The sequence below is a fragment of the Podarcis liolepis genome (assembly GCF_965112155.1).
Source record: "Podarcis liolepis genome assembly, chromosome: 13".
Lineage (NCBI taxonomy): Eukaryota > Metazoa > Chordata > Lepidosauria > Squamata > Lacertidae > Podarcis > Podarcis liolepis.
The window spans coordinates 16,841,658-16,857,633 of record NC_139573.1 but is presented as its reverse complement, the minus strand read 5'-3'; the positions used below and the strand labels follow the sequence as shown (position 1 = coordinate 16,857,633).

Sequence of the window (15,976 nt, the reverse complement as noted above, 5' to 3'; positions counted from 1 at the left end):
AAGGCCCCCAAGAGCTGCACACAGGCTCCACGCAGCTCTTGTGGGATTTTCTATGAGGTGGGAGAAGGGCACTTTAAAGAGCGCTTTAAAGAGCGTGTGGCTCTTGCTGGCTTTTGTGGGAGGTGGGGGAAGGGACAGAGGGCAGCCCCTCAGTCCCTTCCCCCACCTCCTGGAAAAGCCCCCAAGAGCCACGCTCCTTTTCATGAGCTGTATGGAGCGTGTGTGTGGCTCAGCGCTCCCTTTAAAAATATTTTTTCACCTGCATTCCCCCTCTAAAAACTAGGTGCGTCTTATGGAGCAAAAAATATGGTATTTCTCTGGGGGTGGAAGGATCCTGTAGTGGGTGACTAAATTATTAGAAAGTGTGTGATGGGCATAGCACCACAAGGTGAATTGCCTGCCTGGCACAAAAGTGAGATGTTGTCCTTTACCTAGATAGCCTGGTAGATAGGGAGGAATCAGTGGTCATCGTGCACATTGGCACCAATGACATAGGGGAAATGTGGTTGTGAGTGAAAGAACAGTTAAATGGCAAATGCAATTCAATGTAAACAAGTGTACAGTGATGCCTGTTTGGGCAAAAACAACTTAATTACACATACACACTCATGGGGTCTGAACTGGCACTGACTGACCAGGAATGATACCTTGGGGTTGTAGTAGATAGCTCAATGAAAATGTTCACTCCATGTGAAGAAGATGTGAAAAAGGCAAAATCCATGCCAGAAACTGAAAAGAAAACTACCCCACACCCCAATGTTACCTGGGTGTCAGTATTTTCAAAACGCTTTATGACCTCCGATATAAATGTCTTCATTTGTGGAAACTCGTGGCGCTTGATGCTTCCTGAACCATCTATCAGAAACACTATGTCAGAGAGCTGTTTTGGACATTCTAGGAGAGGAAACACCAGTTAAATGGCGGAGAGGTGAGATTGAGGCATGTAAAAGAGGGGCACAAAATCAAGAAACTCGCATAACACTTGTGTCATCATGCTATACAATCACAATTTTTTTTTGAGGTGGGGGTACCTCTGGCTACTAGTGGTTGTAGTGGGAAGGCCTGCTGATATTTCCAAGCTAGTTAACCTGTTCAGCTGACCCAATCTTTTTTTTAAAAGGTCGTATTTAATGCTAGTTCTACTCGGAGTGGACCCATTGAAGTTAATGGACATGACTAACTTAAGTTCATTAAGTTCATTGAGTTCACGATTTATTTGAATACCATCCAAAGTCTGACCAAAGTGTTGCCACCTTTTTACCAAAGAGGTGGTCCCGTGTGGTGATAAGCAGTAATTTAACAGACAAATCTTCCCCGTCACTGCACTCCCATGCTTGAAAAAGCATATCTAGCTGAGTTTCGACATGTTAAAAGTAGAAAACCACTGCCAGAAAACCTGTGATCAACATTCACCAATGCACATAACTACTACAACTGATACCATATATCCTGTTCCTAATCTCTGTTTCCTCCCCCAACCTCTAGACATTCAAGCCAGTGAGTTGTTTAATCACTAATCTTGCCATTCCATCAGTGGTATCTAACTTTGATATTTGCTCATTCCTTCCTTGCTTCTCAATCTCACCTGGTTGGTTCTTAGGAAAGTGTTGTATCTCCCTCAAATTTTCATCCAGGTGAAAGCAATAGCCCTTGAGGTATATGTTTTTCCCACAGGTCTGATGGACTGTGGGACCACACACCTGCAGAACCAAGAGAGTCGTCAGTAATGGTGAGGAGATGGTAATGATAAGTTAGTTAGTTAGCTAGTTTATGGAGATGGAGTTCAAACCTGTGCATATACCATACTACTAGACTTGAAAATCTTGTACAGTTATGCTCAGATGTGTGGAGACCAAGCTGGCAACTGGTTAACTCAGACATGCTCAAAGGCAAGCCCTTCTTAAATGAAACCCTGGCATTAGATGAGGTTCTGAGGGGGGAGCTGAACCCAAGCCCTGGCATAGTGAGATAGCAAGGCATGATGGTAAAGTGTCAGTTGTGGGGGAGGGGGTTGTGCCATGGGGCAGACAAGGCAGACCTTTGAAAGAAAATTCCAAACCCAATTATCTTGATGTAGTGATCTGTTGAGCATGTTCCTCACAGCATCATTTCACAGTCACTATAGTCAAAGGTTTTTCACCCTGCTGCTACCTTCCTTTCCACAGGTCAGCAGGTTGCCATGACTACAGTAGGTCTAAATTGTGGTTTTTTTTGCAATTTCCTAAGGAAATTAAGGAATTATTTAGGGAACTTAAGGTTGGATGTAGGGTTGTGAAATAACTGAGAGGGTTCCTTCGCTCACTTAAAAAATATAAGAAGAGCCTTTCTGGATCTGGCCAATGGCCCATCTAGTCCAGCATTTTGTTCTCACATTGACCAACTAGATGCCTGTGGGAAGCCTGAAAGAAACACCTGAATGAAACAGCAATTCTCCCTACTTGTGATATCCAGCAACTGGTATTCACATTATGAGTCCATGATATACCTACAAGTAGGGTGGTACAGAATTAAGAAGCAGTGTTTCAGAAAGAAAGAAAGAAAGAAAGAAAGAAAGAAAGAAAGAAAGAAAGAAAGAAAGAAAGAATATTCTGAGGCAAATCTTGACAGCTTGTAGTGTTATGAAGTTGCAGGCCTTTTATTAGCAGCAGCTGCTTTTTGACATTATTATTATTATTATTATTAATAATAATAATAATAATAATATTACTTAGTGGCATATCTGAGAGTTAGTTAGGGAGTTGAAGGGAAGACAGACCAGAGAAAAGCTATGGGGAATACTGAGGCCTGGAGGTGTCCACCCAGTGTATTATCAATATTTTTCTAGGAAAGATCAGGGGAAGGGAGGTGATGACTGAGTTGGTCTTAAGAAGCTGCCCTGCATAAAAGTCTTATCAGAGAAAGGTGACACAAGTGGGTCTTTTAAAAGTTGGCTAAACTGGCCAAACAGCCCGGAGTACAACCAGAGGAGCTTTGGGGTACAGATTGTCCCCAGTGGCTGCACTGGGTGGTGGGAGTCTTTGTCTGTGGTGTTTTTTTGAAAATTGACCAGAGGTAAAAGAGTCTTCGGAAAATGTCAACAAGTACCTTTAAGTCCCTAACGTGTCACTATTACCTTATGCATATAGTATCCCTTTAATAAATCAATAATATTTGTTAAAAGATCATCCTGTCTCTAGTGTTAGTCTCCATCTCATGCCTAAGTTTACCATCCCAGTTACTAGGAGGCTATTGAAAGGAAAATTAAAGAAGCACAGATACCTAAACTTGTGTTTATACAGGTACTTCTGAGGGAACCTGTATCCCTGACATGGACTTTGCTGCTTACCAGCAACTGGGAGTCTTGGACAGAGACAGACATACCGAGAGACATGTTCACAGCATCAATGGGTCCTGAAAGGAGAAATGTGTACTAAGGTGATAAGGCTAACAGAATATTACCATTATCAATGCAAGAACACTTGTTTGTTATTAATATAACATTTATATTACATCATAGGCTGAAACTCTATGCAAATTTACTTGCATTGTTTTAGTTTTAAACAAATAAATATTTGACTGACTACTTGGGAGTAAACCTCTTTGAGTACTGTAAATAAAGATGCATAGGCTTGGCTTGTTTTCTCTCCAAAGGACTTGGCAAACTTATTTCAATAATCTTTATGCCACAGCGCAAGAGTGTTAAAAAGAAATATATTTCAGACTCATGGAGAAGGCAGACAATTGTTGTCTAAGAAACCTGCCAATAGCTTTTTCTAAGAAAAAAAAGGAAAGCACCAACAGATGTTATTTCATTAGCCAGCAATCCCTATGAAGTAGTTATAGCCAACTGTTAATCCCTGAGTTTCTAAATCTTTATTTTCTTTCTTTCTCCCTCCGCTCTGGCTTCTCTTCCCTCACAAACTCTAACTAGCTTCACAGCCTCTAATCTCCCCTCCCCGCTTCAAATTCTAACTGACACTTAACGGATTTTAACTGCCTTGGAATGCTCCTGTCAATCAAAAGTAGCTCCATATGCCAACGTTCTCACAGGGCTAAGGCAGGCATGGGGAACCTCAAGCCCTGAGGCTGAATGCAGCCCTATAAACCTCTCTGTCTCAACTTTGGGACTGTTCCCAAGCCACACCCCTCATCTGTCCTGCTCAGGGCCTTGCCTGGGTGGTTTTGCCTGACCAGAATGTGATCTTGAACTTTCACAATCCCCCTTGTACCATATTTTTTGCTCTGTGGTTTAACCCACAGCACCACCCGTATCCCCTGAATGCAAAGCTTTACTCCAAATTTTCTTCAGTTTGTTTCTTGCACCTGGTAGTGCCATTAGATATAAGTAGAGGCTGCAGATGTACCCTACATTTTAAAGCACTTGCCACGAGGAATCCTGGGAGCTGTTGTTACTCCTCACAGAGCCACAATTCCCAGCACATTTAACAAACTACAGTTCCAAGGATTCTTGGGGGGGGGGTGCTTTTAAATATGTGGTGTGTACATAGCCTTAGACTCTGGACTTGGTAGTCTTGTTGGAAAGACTCCAGAATCACTTCCAAATGTGGTAAGCTAAGGTTACCAGATTTTTTCCAATGAATCTGGGGACACTTTTCAACTTCAATGGATTTTGTATGGGGACTGATTTGTAAATCCAAGGACTGTCCCAAGGAAACGGGGACGTCTGGCAACCTTATGGTAAGCTAGCCTTGCAATGTGTCAGGGCCCTCCTGCTCATTCTCCATAGTGGGATTCTGCTCCATATTCCTCCCCTGATATCATCAATCATTTGCTCTTATATCAGGGACAAATAGCAGCTTCTGGGGGGTGGGGTGGGGGGTGCAGCTGTAGATTTGTGGGGGGGGGGAGCACAGAAGGAAAGGATTGACCACCCATGCACCTTGATCTAGATCCAGGTCAGGCATTCTCTGGCTGCTGTTTTATTAACAAAAATTGTGAAAGGTACAGAAATGTGATCACACACTGAATGCATTGTTTAAGTCTGGCCCCTTTGGATTCAACACAATTCTCAGAGCCAATTTCTGTTCTTGCTCAATGGGCAGTGCGATTGCCGAATCACAGAAGAGAGGCACGCAGCCTTGGGTGTTTGCTCCAGACTTAAGCCACAAGTCTTGGCTCCCAATTCTCTTCTTCTTTTGCAACTCCACAGGAACACAGACTCCACCCAGTGACATACTCACTTTGCACAAGGACCTCCTGGCAACTGCCTGATTTTCTTGGCCCCGGCTGACATTTGTAGAGTTTACCCGTTTCATTCACTCCCCCCTTCTGGAGTGGGGCACCAACCAACAGCCTGCGGGAGGAAAAACACATGGAGACAATTCAGGGCTGTCTCTTCTGCCACTCCTGGGGACTGAATGATGAGGCAGAAAGCTCTCCAAGGACCCAGAGAACCAGCAATTGCATACCCTCCATTTCTTCCGCTTCCGAACTGCGCTACACTCTGCCCAAAGCCCAGTGCTGCTTCCTGGAAGACGGTTGGCTGTTCGGTATCCAAACTGAATCCATGGCATGGCATCAGCACTGCAGGGGATGATCAAAGAACTTCCTCAAGCTTTTTTTTTATATAGAAAGAGGGAATTTATTTGTTTTATTTATTTATTAAATTGGTATACTGCCCTTCATCTGACGATCACAGGGCAGTTGACAACATTAAAATACAATATACAAAATAAAAACACTAAATGTACAAAAATGAAAGCCGAAGGAAACCAGTTTAAAAGGACATCCCACAAACCCATTTAAAAGGACATCAAATTTTAATCCCTCAAAGGCCTGGCGTCACATTCTGAGCATTTGTAAAGTCTCTCTTAGTGTGCATTCTTTTATGTTTAATACGATTGAATGGAGAAGTAAAGCCCTTGTTGCACTCTGAGCATTTTTATCTCCTCTCCACTTCATAGGCTCTCTGGTGTGCGATAAGACCTGGCAGGGAAGGATACCTCCTATCACAGTCTGAGCCTCTCCCCTGGTGTGCTTGAAGTCTGGTGCTGTAATTGAAGTTCTGCCCACGTTCTGAGCATTTATAAGGCCTCTCTCCAGGGTGGAGGAGACCCCAAAGAGGCCAAAATAGTTTGGCAACTGCTGGGCTAGATTAACCAGCTAAATCTTAGAGCAGGAGTAGCCAACATATTGCTCTCCAGGTGTTGTTGGACTCCTACTCCTCACCAGCCCCCCAATCAATAGTCAGAAGTGACGGGAGTGGTAGTTCAACACCTGGAAGGCACCACATTGGCTACCCCTGTCCTTGATGATTATCAAACTTTGGGTCTGGCAACCCATAGTTGAGGGTGATCAAGAGACACCTGTAAGGAGGTGTCTTGAATTCTAGTGGGCTGGCCATGATCTGCTGCTGCTAGATGGCAAATGGCATCTGAGGGTCTCCCCTGAACTGGGATTTTGTTAGGAGCAGTTGTAAGGAGAACCCACTTGCTCACTCTACTTCCATCAATAAATCTCTATATGTGGCCCACTTTCCTTTCATATTTAATTTTTTGCTCACTCTAGGACTTTGGGTCAGTGCCTAGAGCAGCAGGCAATGCATATTGTCAGGCAAGAGGGGGTGAGCGTAAGATTGGAAAAATGAGAAACGGAGAGAGAGCAATAATGACATATTTGCTCATTCCAAGCATAACATCCCCACTTTTTCTCTGATAGTGGATCCTGATCTTGAGGAAGATACCGTGCCTTTAACAATGCATGACAGGTAAATCCAACAGGTGTTCCTTTACCTCAACACAATGGAGTTATGGTGATGAGAAGGGAAAAGCTAGGCCTGTTGAACTTCTGCCCATTAGTACACTGTCCAAATCACAGAGGCTCTAATTAGAAAAAGGGTGATGCCCCATGAGGTTTACATCACAATTTCTGGGGAATGGGTGTATGTGAAGGAGGGCATGAGACAGCAATGAATGACTGATGTAGGGGGGGGGGGAATTAGGATGCTGAAAGCATAATTCTTCAGTATGCAGTTCAGGAAGTAACCGCCTGGTTATCTCTGCCAGACTAACTGGCTTTGTGACCTTTGAATTTGTTTATGCTGGGTCACACTGCAAACCCACGCAAATAGTACTTGCAACACATTTTCTTCATGCTATGGCCTCGGACATAGGCCCTCCTGTGAAACAAATAGAGAAGAGAGATCCTTGGTGACAGGAAGTTGGGGGAGGGAGGAAATGACTAAGTTGCATGGTTCTGGTCGAAGAAGAGTCTGATGACCAAAGGATATATGGATCCTCTGCTCGCGACTGCAGCGGGATCCCGCCGCCATCCGTAGACATTCACTCCATAAGATGCACAGACTTTTTAGGAGGAAAAAAGTGTGTCTTTTGGAGCGAAAAATACGGTATATATTCCCAGGATTCTTTGGGGGAAGCCATGCTGCCTTGAGGCAACTGCCTCAGCCTAGCTCACAGGCAGGCCAGCTCTGATCGGTGAGGTCAAATGCGCTTGTGTAATATTTTAGTTTATTGCACCAAGCTCCTGTTAGGGATGGACCAATCTGTGAAGTTTGGTTCTCTCAGTTGCTAACTTTTCCATTTCAAATTCAGTCCTCCAAATTTCTGCAGCAGTTCTTCTTGTTCTTCTTCTTTTTCTTCTTCTCAACCATTCATTGCATAATCCAAAACACACATTACAAATAAAAACATACTATACCTTAGGGTTACCATATTTCAAAAAGTGAAAATCCAGACACAAAAGTTGTTGAGCTTTTTGGGGGAGTGGCAGAAATTCCAGACATATGCCAGCCCTACATACATACTTTGACTAAGTATTGAGTATAAAATACACCCTCTATCATACACTATTTTTCTATCCTTCCTGCTTGCCTGTAAAATATTTCTGATATTAGATTTTGTTGACTATTCTTCCATTGGCCTGTTACATCTTTCCTGCGAGCTATACCATTGCACCTCATTTATGGGATGCTCTCCTCAGGGAAGCTCACCTGTCACCTTCTTTACATATCTTTAAACATCAGGCAAAAATAGTCCTCTTCTCCCAGGTCTTTTAAACTGTGTGTGAGTATATTGCTTCTGTTTGCTGCTATGCTGTGTGTTTTTATTTTATAAACTGCCCTGTCATACTCAGATGAAGGGTGGTATAGAAATTTAATTATAAATAAATAATAAAATCAACCTTGTCAATCCTGCAGAGTCCTAATAAAAACTTATCTCAGGAATTCTCAGCTTACCTTAGTTCTTATTCGCATTAGCAACTTTCCTAGATACTCTTGGTTTCTTATTTTGTAGCTAGAGTAGAATTCTTGGAAATATATTCATTTTTATTATATCCTTACCAATGAGGAATGGTTTACCTCATCCCAATTCATTATATCTTTTTGTTCTTGTTTCTGCAGAGAATGGCGATTCATCTCATAAAGATCTTGCCATTTTGAAGCGATATTTACTTTCACAAATGTTCTAACTGTTGATCCATTTATCTTCTTGACCAACCCAATATCAACATTTAAGGAGAATAATTCACTTTTGGCTAAATTAACTTTATAACTGAAATGTTATTTAATTTTATTGCAATAATTCTTCTCTATTTGTCGGAAATATTACCATATTACCTGTGTATAGGGTTGCCATACGTCCAGAGCTGAAGTAGCACCCAGAATTTTTGGATATCATCAAAAAGCACAACAACTTCCCCCCCCCCAAACCATTGTGTCTGGAGTTTTACTTCTTGAAATATGGCCACCTTACCTGCATATAAACTTATTTTATATTTGGTGTGCCCTGTCGTGTATCTTTTTGTTTTTGCCTGATAGCCCCAGCTAACATTTCTAAAGTCATTATAAACAGCACATCTGTTATAATGAGGAGCTTTGACCATTGATCATTAGTTCTGATATTGGAGCATTATAGATAATTCATATCCATTTACATAATTCAGATTCAAAATCATATTTGATCATACATTCTTTCAGAAAAGGTATTTCTAGCCTGTCAAACTCTAGCCAGTCAAACGCTTTTTCTGAATCTAAAAATACACATTTTGTCAGTATATTCCCTAGTACAATGCATTTTTGAACATCATTTTCACTTATATATTTCTTTTGTATATATATTCCCCTAATGCATGCATTTTTGTAAACAATGGTTGCAGAACTGTATCACACTATTGTATTTCAAAGGATAGCTGCATTTTGAGAAGTGCAAATTAGAAAGTTTCTCATTAAAATGCAAACAAAATTAAACCTGCTTCCCGATCCCTAGCTTCCCCAAGCCCACCACTGTACCAGCTGAAAGGCTGGTGAGGACAATTTCATGATATATGGATATAAGAGCTAAATGGAACCTCCATTTTCAAAGGCATTTCACATGCAACCATTTTCATGGACATGATTGCATGGCATGGAACTGACTGGTTCCATCTCTGACTTCCATGTTTCCATTGGAAGGTCGGAACAGCTTCTACATGTATAAGGGTCTCATAGGATTGATAAAGCCACTTCCACCCTTCGAAGGAGGTGGAGTTGTGGGCTTCACAGCCCCACCACGCGTGGTGGCTGGAGCCCAGCTCCGTGCGATTGGGGGGATTCCCGGCCTCGTCATCCCCTGGCCAGCCAATCGGCTGGCTCTGGGGGCATGGCCTGCCCTATTTAAGGCAGGACACAGCCCTCTTTCCCTGCCTGCCAGCTGTTCCTGTTCAGTTTCTCATTTTTCCATCCTTCCAACTTCACATCACTTCAATTGTTTATTTTTCTAAAGCCCCCACAAAAAATAACCAGCATTTTAAAGTGGATTTCTCTCAATATAAATATTTTTGTTTGCAGTTTTTGCCTAATATAGACATTTTTGCAAGTCATTTCCTCCACTGTGTTTCAGTTTGCAAATTGTTTGGGGAAGTGTGAATTAGGCAAGTCCACTTTTAAATATGATCTATACAGAATTCCCCCTCACATTTCTAGGATATCAGCACATAATAAGAACCCCTAAATTCTGGCGGGTTCCCTTCCCAGCCACACAAATGAAGTTTACCTGCATACATGTCCTAATGGGTGGGACCAGTAAAACAAGCCTGTTTTCCTCTTCACAGATTAACAGTAACGGATATGTTTGTGAGAACCCAGTTAATATATCTCTAGGAAGGTCTGGTACAAGAAAATTAGGGATGTCAAGCTATTAATTTTTTTTATTGATTAATTATCTGCATATTAGAGAACTGTTTGAATTTCAATACCTGAATGTTATCAAACTTCATTACATGGGTCTTTTCAGATACTAGAGGAAATGTGAGAACGCTTACAATTTAATAAATAAAAGGTACCACATTGCTCTGGGTATCTCCCGCTTGGACTACTGCAATGCACTCTATGTGGGGCTACCTTTGAAGGTGACCCGGAAACTACAACTAATCCAGAATGCGGCAGCCAGACTGGTGACTGGGGGCGGCCGCCGAGACCACATAACACCGGTCTTGAAAGACCTACATTGGCTCCCAGTACGTTTCCGGGCACAATTCAAAGTGCTGGTGTTGACCTTTAAAGCCCTAAACAGCCTCGGCTCAGTATACCTGAAGGAGCGTCTCCACCCACATCGTTCTGCCCGGACGCTGAGGTCCAGCGCCAAGGGCCTTCTGGCGGTTCCCTCATTGTGAGAAGCAAAGCTACAGGGAACCAGGCAGAGGGCCTTCTCGATAGTGGCGCCCGCCCTGTGGAACGCCCTCCCATCAGATGTCAAAGCGATAAACTACTACCTGACATTCAGAAGACATCTTAAGGCAGCCCTGTTCAGGGAAGTTTTTAATGTGCGATATTTTAGTGTACTTTTGGTTTCTATGGAAGCCGCCCAGAGTGGCTGGGGAAACCCAGCCAGATGGGCGGGGTACAAATAATAAATTATTATTATTATTATTATTATTATTATTATTATTATTATTATTATTTAGAAGTAGCAGGAAAGCCCCCTTTATACAACCTTTGTTATTTCCTACAGCAGTAACAACAGTAACCATAGTAACAAATATCCCCAATGATTAATCAACCCAGCTTTAGCTGATTAATCTGCTGGCTGAAGCTAGCAGATCCAATTCTGTAGTTTTAAAAAAGTGTCCACTGCTATGCATTCTGTTCTTTTTCAAGGGTGAGTGATTTGCCCTCTGTCATGTACTTCTGCTTTGCTCTGCCCTAGTGGGTTTTTGTTTACAAGAAAATCAACTGGTCTTGCCCCAGCACTTCTGTTCTAGCTCAGAGACTCCGCTTTTCCAAATAACAATAAGGAGGCACTTACCTGTAGCACACAAATAGATGAGCAGCGGCAGAGAGTCCATCCTTGGCTAAGTGTTGGCTGTGCAGAAGCCTTGGGGAGGCTGGGTGGTGATTAGAAAGATTAGGCATCACCACACCCTCCAGAAGTGGGTGTTAAAGTTATGACCCTGTATGAAAAAAAGCGGTCGGATGAAGCAAACTTCTGTGCCCTTTGCAAAACAGAGGGAACAGAGGGATCGAAGGGGAAGCTGTGTCAAGAGCAGTGGTAGATGAAAGCATGTGGGATGTGAGGTTTCACCCACAAGGGGCCAAATATAGTACTCCATCAATACATTTCCTCTTCTATTATATTCTCCATTTCTACATTCACGTTGTGAGATGATTTTGATAGTTATGACAGCCATTCTTTATCCATATAAAAGTCACAGGAGTTAAACCAGAGGTATCTCACTGACATATTAGATACACCTGCCTGGCAGACCTGTGTGCTGAGAGAAAAGTCTGTGTTTTTATTCTGGCCAAAATGTCCTGCAGTCAGCATAAGGAGAAATCTGCTGGAGCCAGAACAAGAATGACCTTCAGTATGTTGACTTACGGCAAATGCCTTTCACTCTGGACAATGGGACCATTCAACAGATTTGTAACTAGCGGCCCAAACCCTCACACCTTGTTAATCCACAGCTGTGAGCTGAGAACAGTATCTTTCAGCCACCAAATGCCTGGGCAAACAGGATTTTTTAAAAATTCTTCCCGTACTTCCCGTACCATTACTACCACTGTAGTAATACATCGGTGTGTATGGCATTTGACAGTATGAAGTTAAAATTATGGTACAGCAGAGACAAGTGAGGAAGCGTAGAATAAAGGCATTCAATTCAGTGGCACCTATTTTAGCTTTGTTCCAGTAGGGGATGAAAGGCAGCTCCTGAGGAAGGATTTGAAGAAAATGAGGAAATTATAGCAGTTATGCAAAAGAAAAGAGGTGGATTCAAAGTCTGCAATCAAATGTGCTTTTTGCTGTCCCCAGGATATGTAGCACTCTATCATCTCTTCTGTTGTAAACCAACTTTATCAGCAGATGTAGCTATTTGTTTGATATTTGTTAATAGTAAAGTCAGGTCCTTTGGTTCAGTAAAGGATGTGCTTGGTTCAGCTGGCACTCCACCTACGCCCAAGAACAACTGGCTCCTTTTATTTCATTCTATAGGTCACAGTGAAATGAGTGCATTCTGTAGGCAGGCACAGCAGAGGAACTGATCCTTAGTGAGACTGGATGTCCTCATTGACAAGAGATTGCTTATCCTCATGGGATTGAGAGAAGGAACACCTCCGGCAATCAAGTCCCAATATGATATGGACTTAGGACACCTTGTCCTGACTGGCTCGTCCCCTTCAACTCTGTTCCCTAAGAGCACTCATTATGTGGCAGGAAACTTGTGTGTTGTATCTGTATCTGTTTCAGAGTCTTTGGTCTGTCTGGCCTCTGTCTCAACATCTCCAGTGGTTCCTGGTGCCCATTGGGACTGATAGGGCAGAAGGCCAGTAGTAGTTGGAGCCAGAGCCAATGGCAGGCAGAGGCAGCTAATTCTAGCTTGGCCCTTGTCCTCCTCCCTGCTGAGATCTACAAGGAAGAAGCTGAAAGGCAGGTAGGTATACCCTGGACTGGATATACAGGCAGATAGGGGACAGACAAAGGCTGGTGGGGAAGGGACCTCATTTGCCCTAATGGACCAGGGTCCACTGACTCATCTCAGTGGGTTAGAGGGGGGTGGCTGATACCGCCAAGGTTGCAGGTTCAATCCCCGTATGGGAAAGCTGCACATTCCTGCATTGGATTAGATGATCCTGATGGTCCCTTCTAAATCTATAGTTCTATGATTCTATGATTGTCTCAGGATGAGGTCCCCACCATGGTACCTGTGGCTACCATGGTGCCCTCAGGCACTCCCCTTGGTACTTGCCAAAGCTCCTACTTTTTCTGTTTTTTAAAAAAATATTATTCAATTGTTGTTGCCTGAGTGTGGGTGCTTCCTGCCTTTCCCCCTCTGTGCTTCACTCGCTTATAGGTGAGGTATGAGACACTTCCTGCCTGCGAACTTGCAGCAAGGCTCAAACTAGGTGATACTGTCACTACAAGGCTAGCAACCATACCAGGATCCTCAGGACAGAGGCAGATTTAGGGGAGTGAGAAGACATGGGGGTACCACAGGGGCACACAACTATGAGGTAGAGTGGAAGGCAAGAGGCAGGGGGCAAATTTCGAGCGTTGCACAGGGGATCGCTGAAATTTGAGACCCTAATGTCTGAGGAACAGCACCCCTGTTGAAAGGCCACTGAATTTTTGTTATTTTTATTTTTTGTATGTGCTCTGTAGCTGTCCCCTGCCCCAAGCTGTTTATTTTGTGCATCACCTTGGGATATATGTGGGAGGTGATTAAACAGTAATAGTAATAATAGTAACAGTAATAAGTCAGTTTCCACATATATCCCAAGGTGATGTGCAAAATATATTGCCTTGGGACATATGTGGATGGTGAATAATAATAATAATCCTGGGAAGTATTAAAGGTGCTGGGAATTGTAGCTCTGTAGTGGGTAAACCACAGCCCCCTTGGATTCTTTGAGGGAACCCATATGCTTTAAATGTGCTTCAAATGTGCTTGAATGTACTGTATTGGCCCAAATATAAGCCACACTTTTTTTCCAAATTCCGACCGTGAAAAGTTAAAGTGCGGCTTAAATTTGTGACCTTAAAAAATTTGGCTTTTATGAAACAGACATATGGTAAAACAGAACATAAAAACATTTTATTGCCGATTTGCAAGCTTGAGACTGTTGTGCAGTTAATTTTAATGTCATTCATCACTTTACAGTGCAGTATTGATTTTTTATTTGCATTTTATTTCCATTTACGGTGCTACGAACAGGTGTTTAACCCATTTGTGGGTCCTCTCTAGTACACATAAGATTTTCTTCTACATTTGCCATTTAGGGGTGTGAGTGCTTGCAGAACTTTAAGGGAGCAGCTTATATTCGGATATTGTCTTTTTTTCTTTCCTCCCGTTGAATTTTAAAGGTGCGCCTTATATTCGGGTGAGGCTTATATTCGGGCCAATACAGTATGGTGAGGATGTGAATAACATGGGCTCAACCAATTCAATCCTTCTGACTTTTGATTCAAGATGAAATATTTTGAGAGATGTCCTGATGCCTAATGGGGGTGGTGGAAACCAGACTCTGCCTTGTTGTTTTGCAACTTCTTGCTCCATTGCAGGAGATGGTCTCAAAGAGGGAGTAAGATCTAGAGTGTTGCAAGGAGGCAGATCAGGAAGATAAATTATTACACCTCAACCACTTCCCCTTTTCCTGTGCTGAGCAAGCTTTGCATCCGGGCTCTCTTGGTGAGGTCTGACACTCTGGTGAGCTGCAGCAGGCGTTTCATCTGCAGCATCTTATCTTGCGCTGATGTCTACAGCAGGAGTGATATAATCAGTAGATGGATTATAGCAGCTTAAGAGTGTTATATTGATTAAATGCTTATACCTGAAGGAGCGTCTCCACCACCATTGTCCAGCCCCACTGAGGTCCAGCTCCGAGGGCCTTCTGGCGGTTCCCTCGCTGTGAGAAGTGAGGTTACAGGGAACCAGGTGGAGGGCCTTCTCAGTAGTGGCACCTGCCCTGTGGAACACCCTCTCAGCAGATGTCAAGGCAACAAGCAACTATTTTACTTTTAAAAGACAACTGTTTAGGGAAGTTTTTAATTTTTGATGCTGTATTGTTTTTAATTTTCGGTTGGAAGCTGCCCAGAGTGGCTGGGGAAACCCAGCCAGATGGTGGGGGTATAAATAATAAATTATTATTATTATTGTTGTTATTATTATTATTATTAAATATTGAATCTTCTAATGCATTTGGTATTATGGCTGCTGCGTACACAACATTTAAAGCCCCTCTCCAGGAATCTTGGGAACTGTAGTTTAATCCTTCACAGAGCTACAATTCGTGGAATCATAGAATCATAAGAGTTGGAAGGGACCCCCGAGGGACATCTAGTCCAACTCCCCTTCAATGCAGGAATCTCAAATAAGGCATCCATGACAGATGACCATCCAAACTCCTTAAGTAAATAATTCAAAGCTACTATAGGATAGTTACATCTCAAAACACATCTTACAACATCCAACCTCCAGTCATGATCACAAACTGATGCCTTTCTTAGAATCACAGAATTGGAAAGTTGGAAGGGAACCCAAAGGTTTCTAGTCCAACCCCCTGCAATGCGGGAATCACAGGTAAGAATTCCTAATAGGTGGCCATCCAATCTCTGTTTAAAAACCTCCAGTGAAGGTGAGTCCACCATCTTCTGAGCGAGTCCCACTGTTGAACAACTCTTACCATCATTCTTCATTCAGAACACTCCAGATGACTCTCCAGCAGTTTCCTAAGTCATTTGGGGATATTTGCCTGCAATTTTCCCAAGCAAAAGTTGGGGTCAAAGTAGCTTGGCTGTGGGCCTTTAAGGGAGGTGAATTGGTCACTTGCTATCCAAACTGGACCTTACCCAGTCACCGTGTATAAATTGGTGTGTGTGTGTGTGTGTGTGTGTGTGTGTGTGTGTGTGTAATGCAGCATGTGAAATTTACATGTATGTAAATTAGGGATGGGGTGTGGGAGAAAATTGATACACACTTAAAGGTGAAATCACCTAATTTCCAAAGTAATAAATGAAAACACAGCCATCTTTTGAAATTTGTGCTT

At 42.7% G+C, this 15,976-nt stretch overlaps 1 protein-coding gene across 2 annotated transcripts in view; it reads right to left on the bottom strand.

The window, feature by feature from the left end:
* The window catches only part of LOC310691222 (integrin alpha-X-like), a 38,770-nt gene extending 27,328 nt beyond the window's left edge, over positions 1-11,442 (bottom strand). Inside the window, exons 1-6 of one of the 2 annotated variants that reach the window (XM_083470880.1) lie at positions 11,241-11,442; positions 5,409-5,523; positions 5,181-5,293; positions 3,326-3,390; positions 1,586-1,700; positions 764-894 (exon numbers count right to left, since the gene is read on the bottom strand). In XM_083470880.1, coding sequence (XP_083327006.1) covers positions 764-894; positions 1,586-1,700; positions 3,326-3,390; positions 5,181-5,293; positions 5,409-5,523; positions 11,241-11,280 — 579 coding nt within the window. In that variant the 5' untranslated portion in view covers positions 11,281-11,442. Of the gene's footprint in view, positions 1-763; positions 895-1,585; positions 1,701-3,325; positions 3,391-3,778; positions 4,193-5,180; positions 5,294-5,408; positions 5,524-11,240 lie in introns of those variants that run through there. The other variant, XM_083470881.1, reaches the window with a different exon arrangement.
* Positions 11,443-15,976: the final 4,534 nt, after the last annotated feature.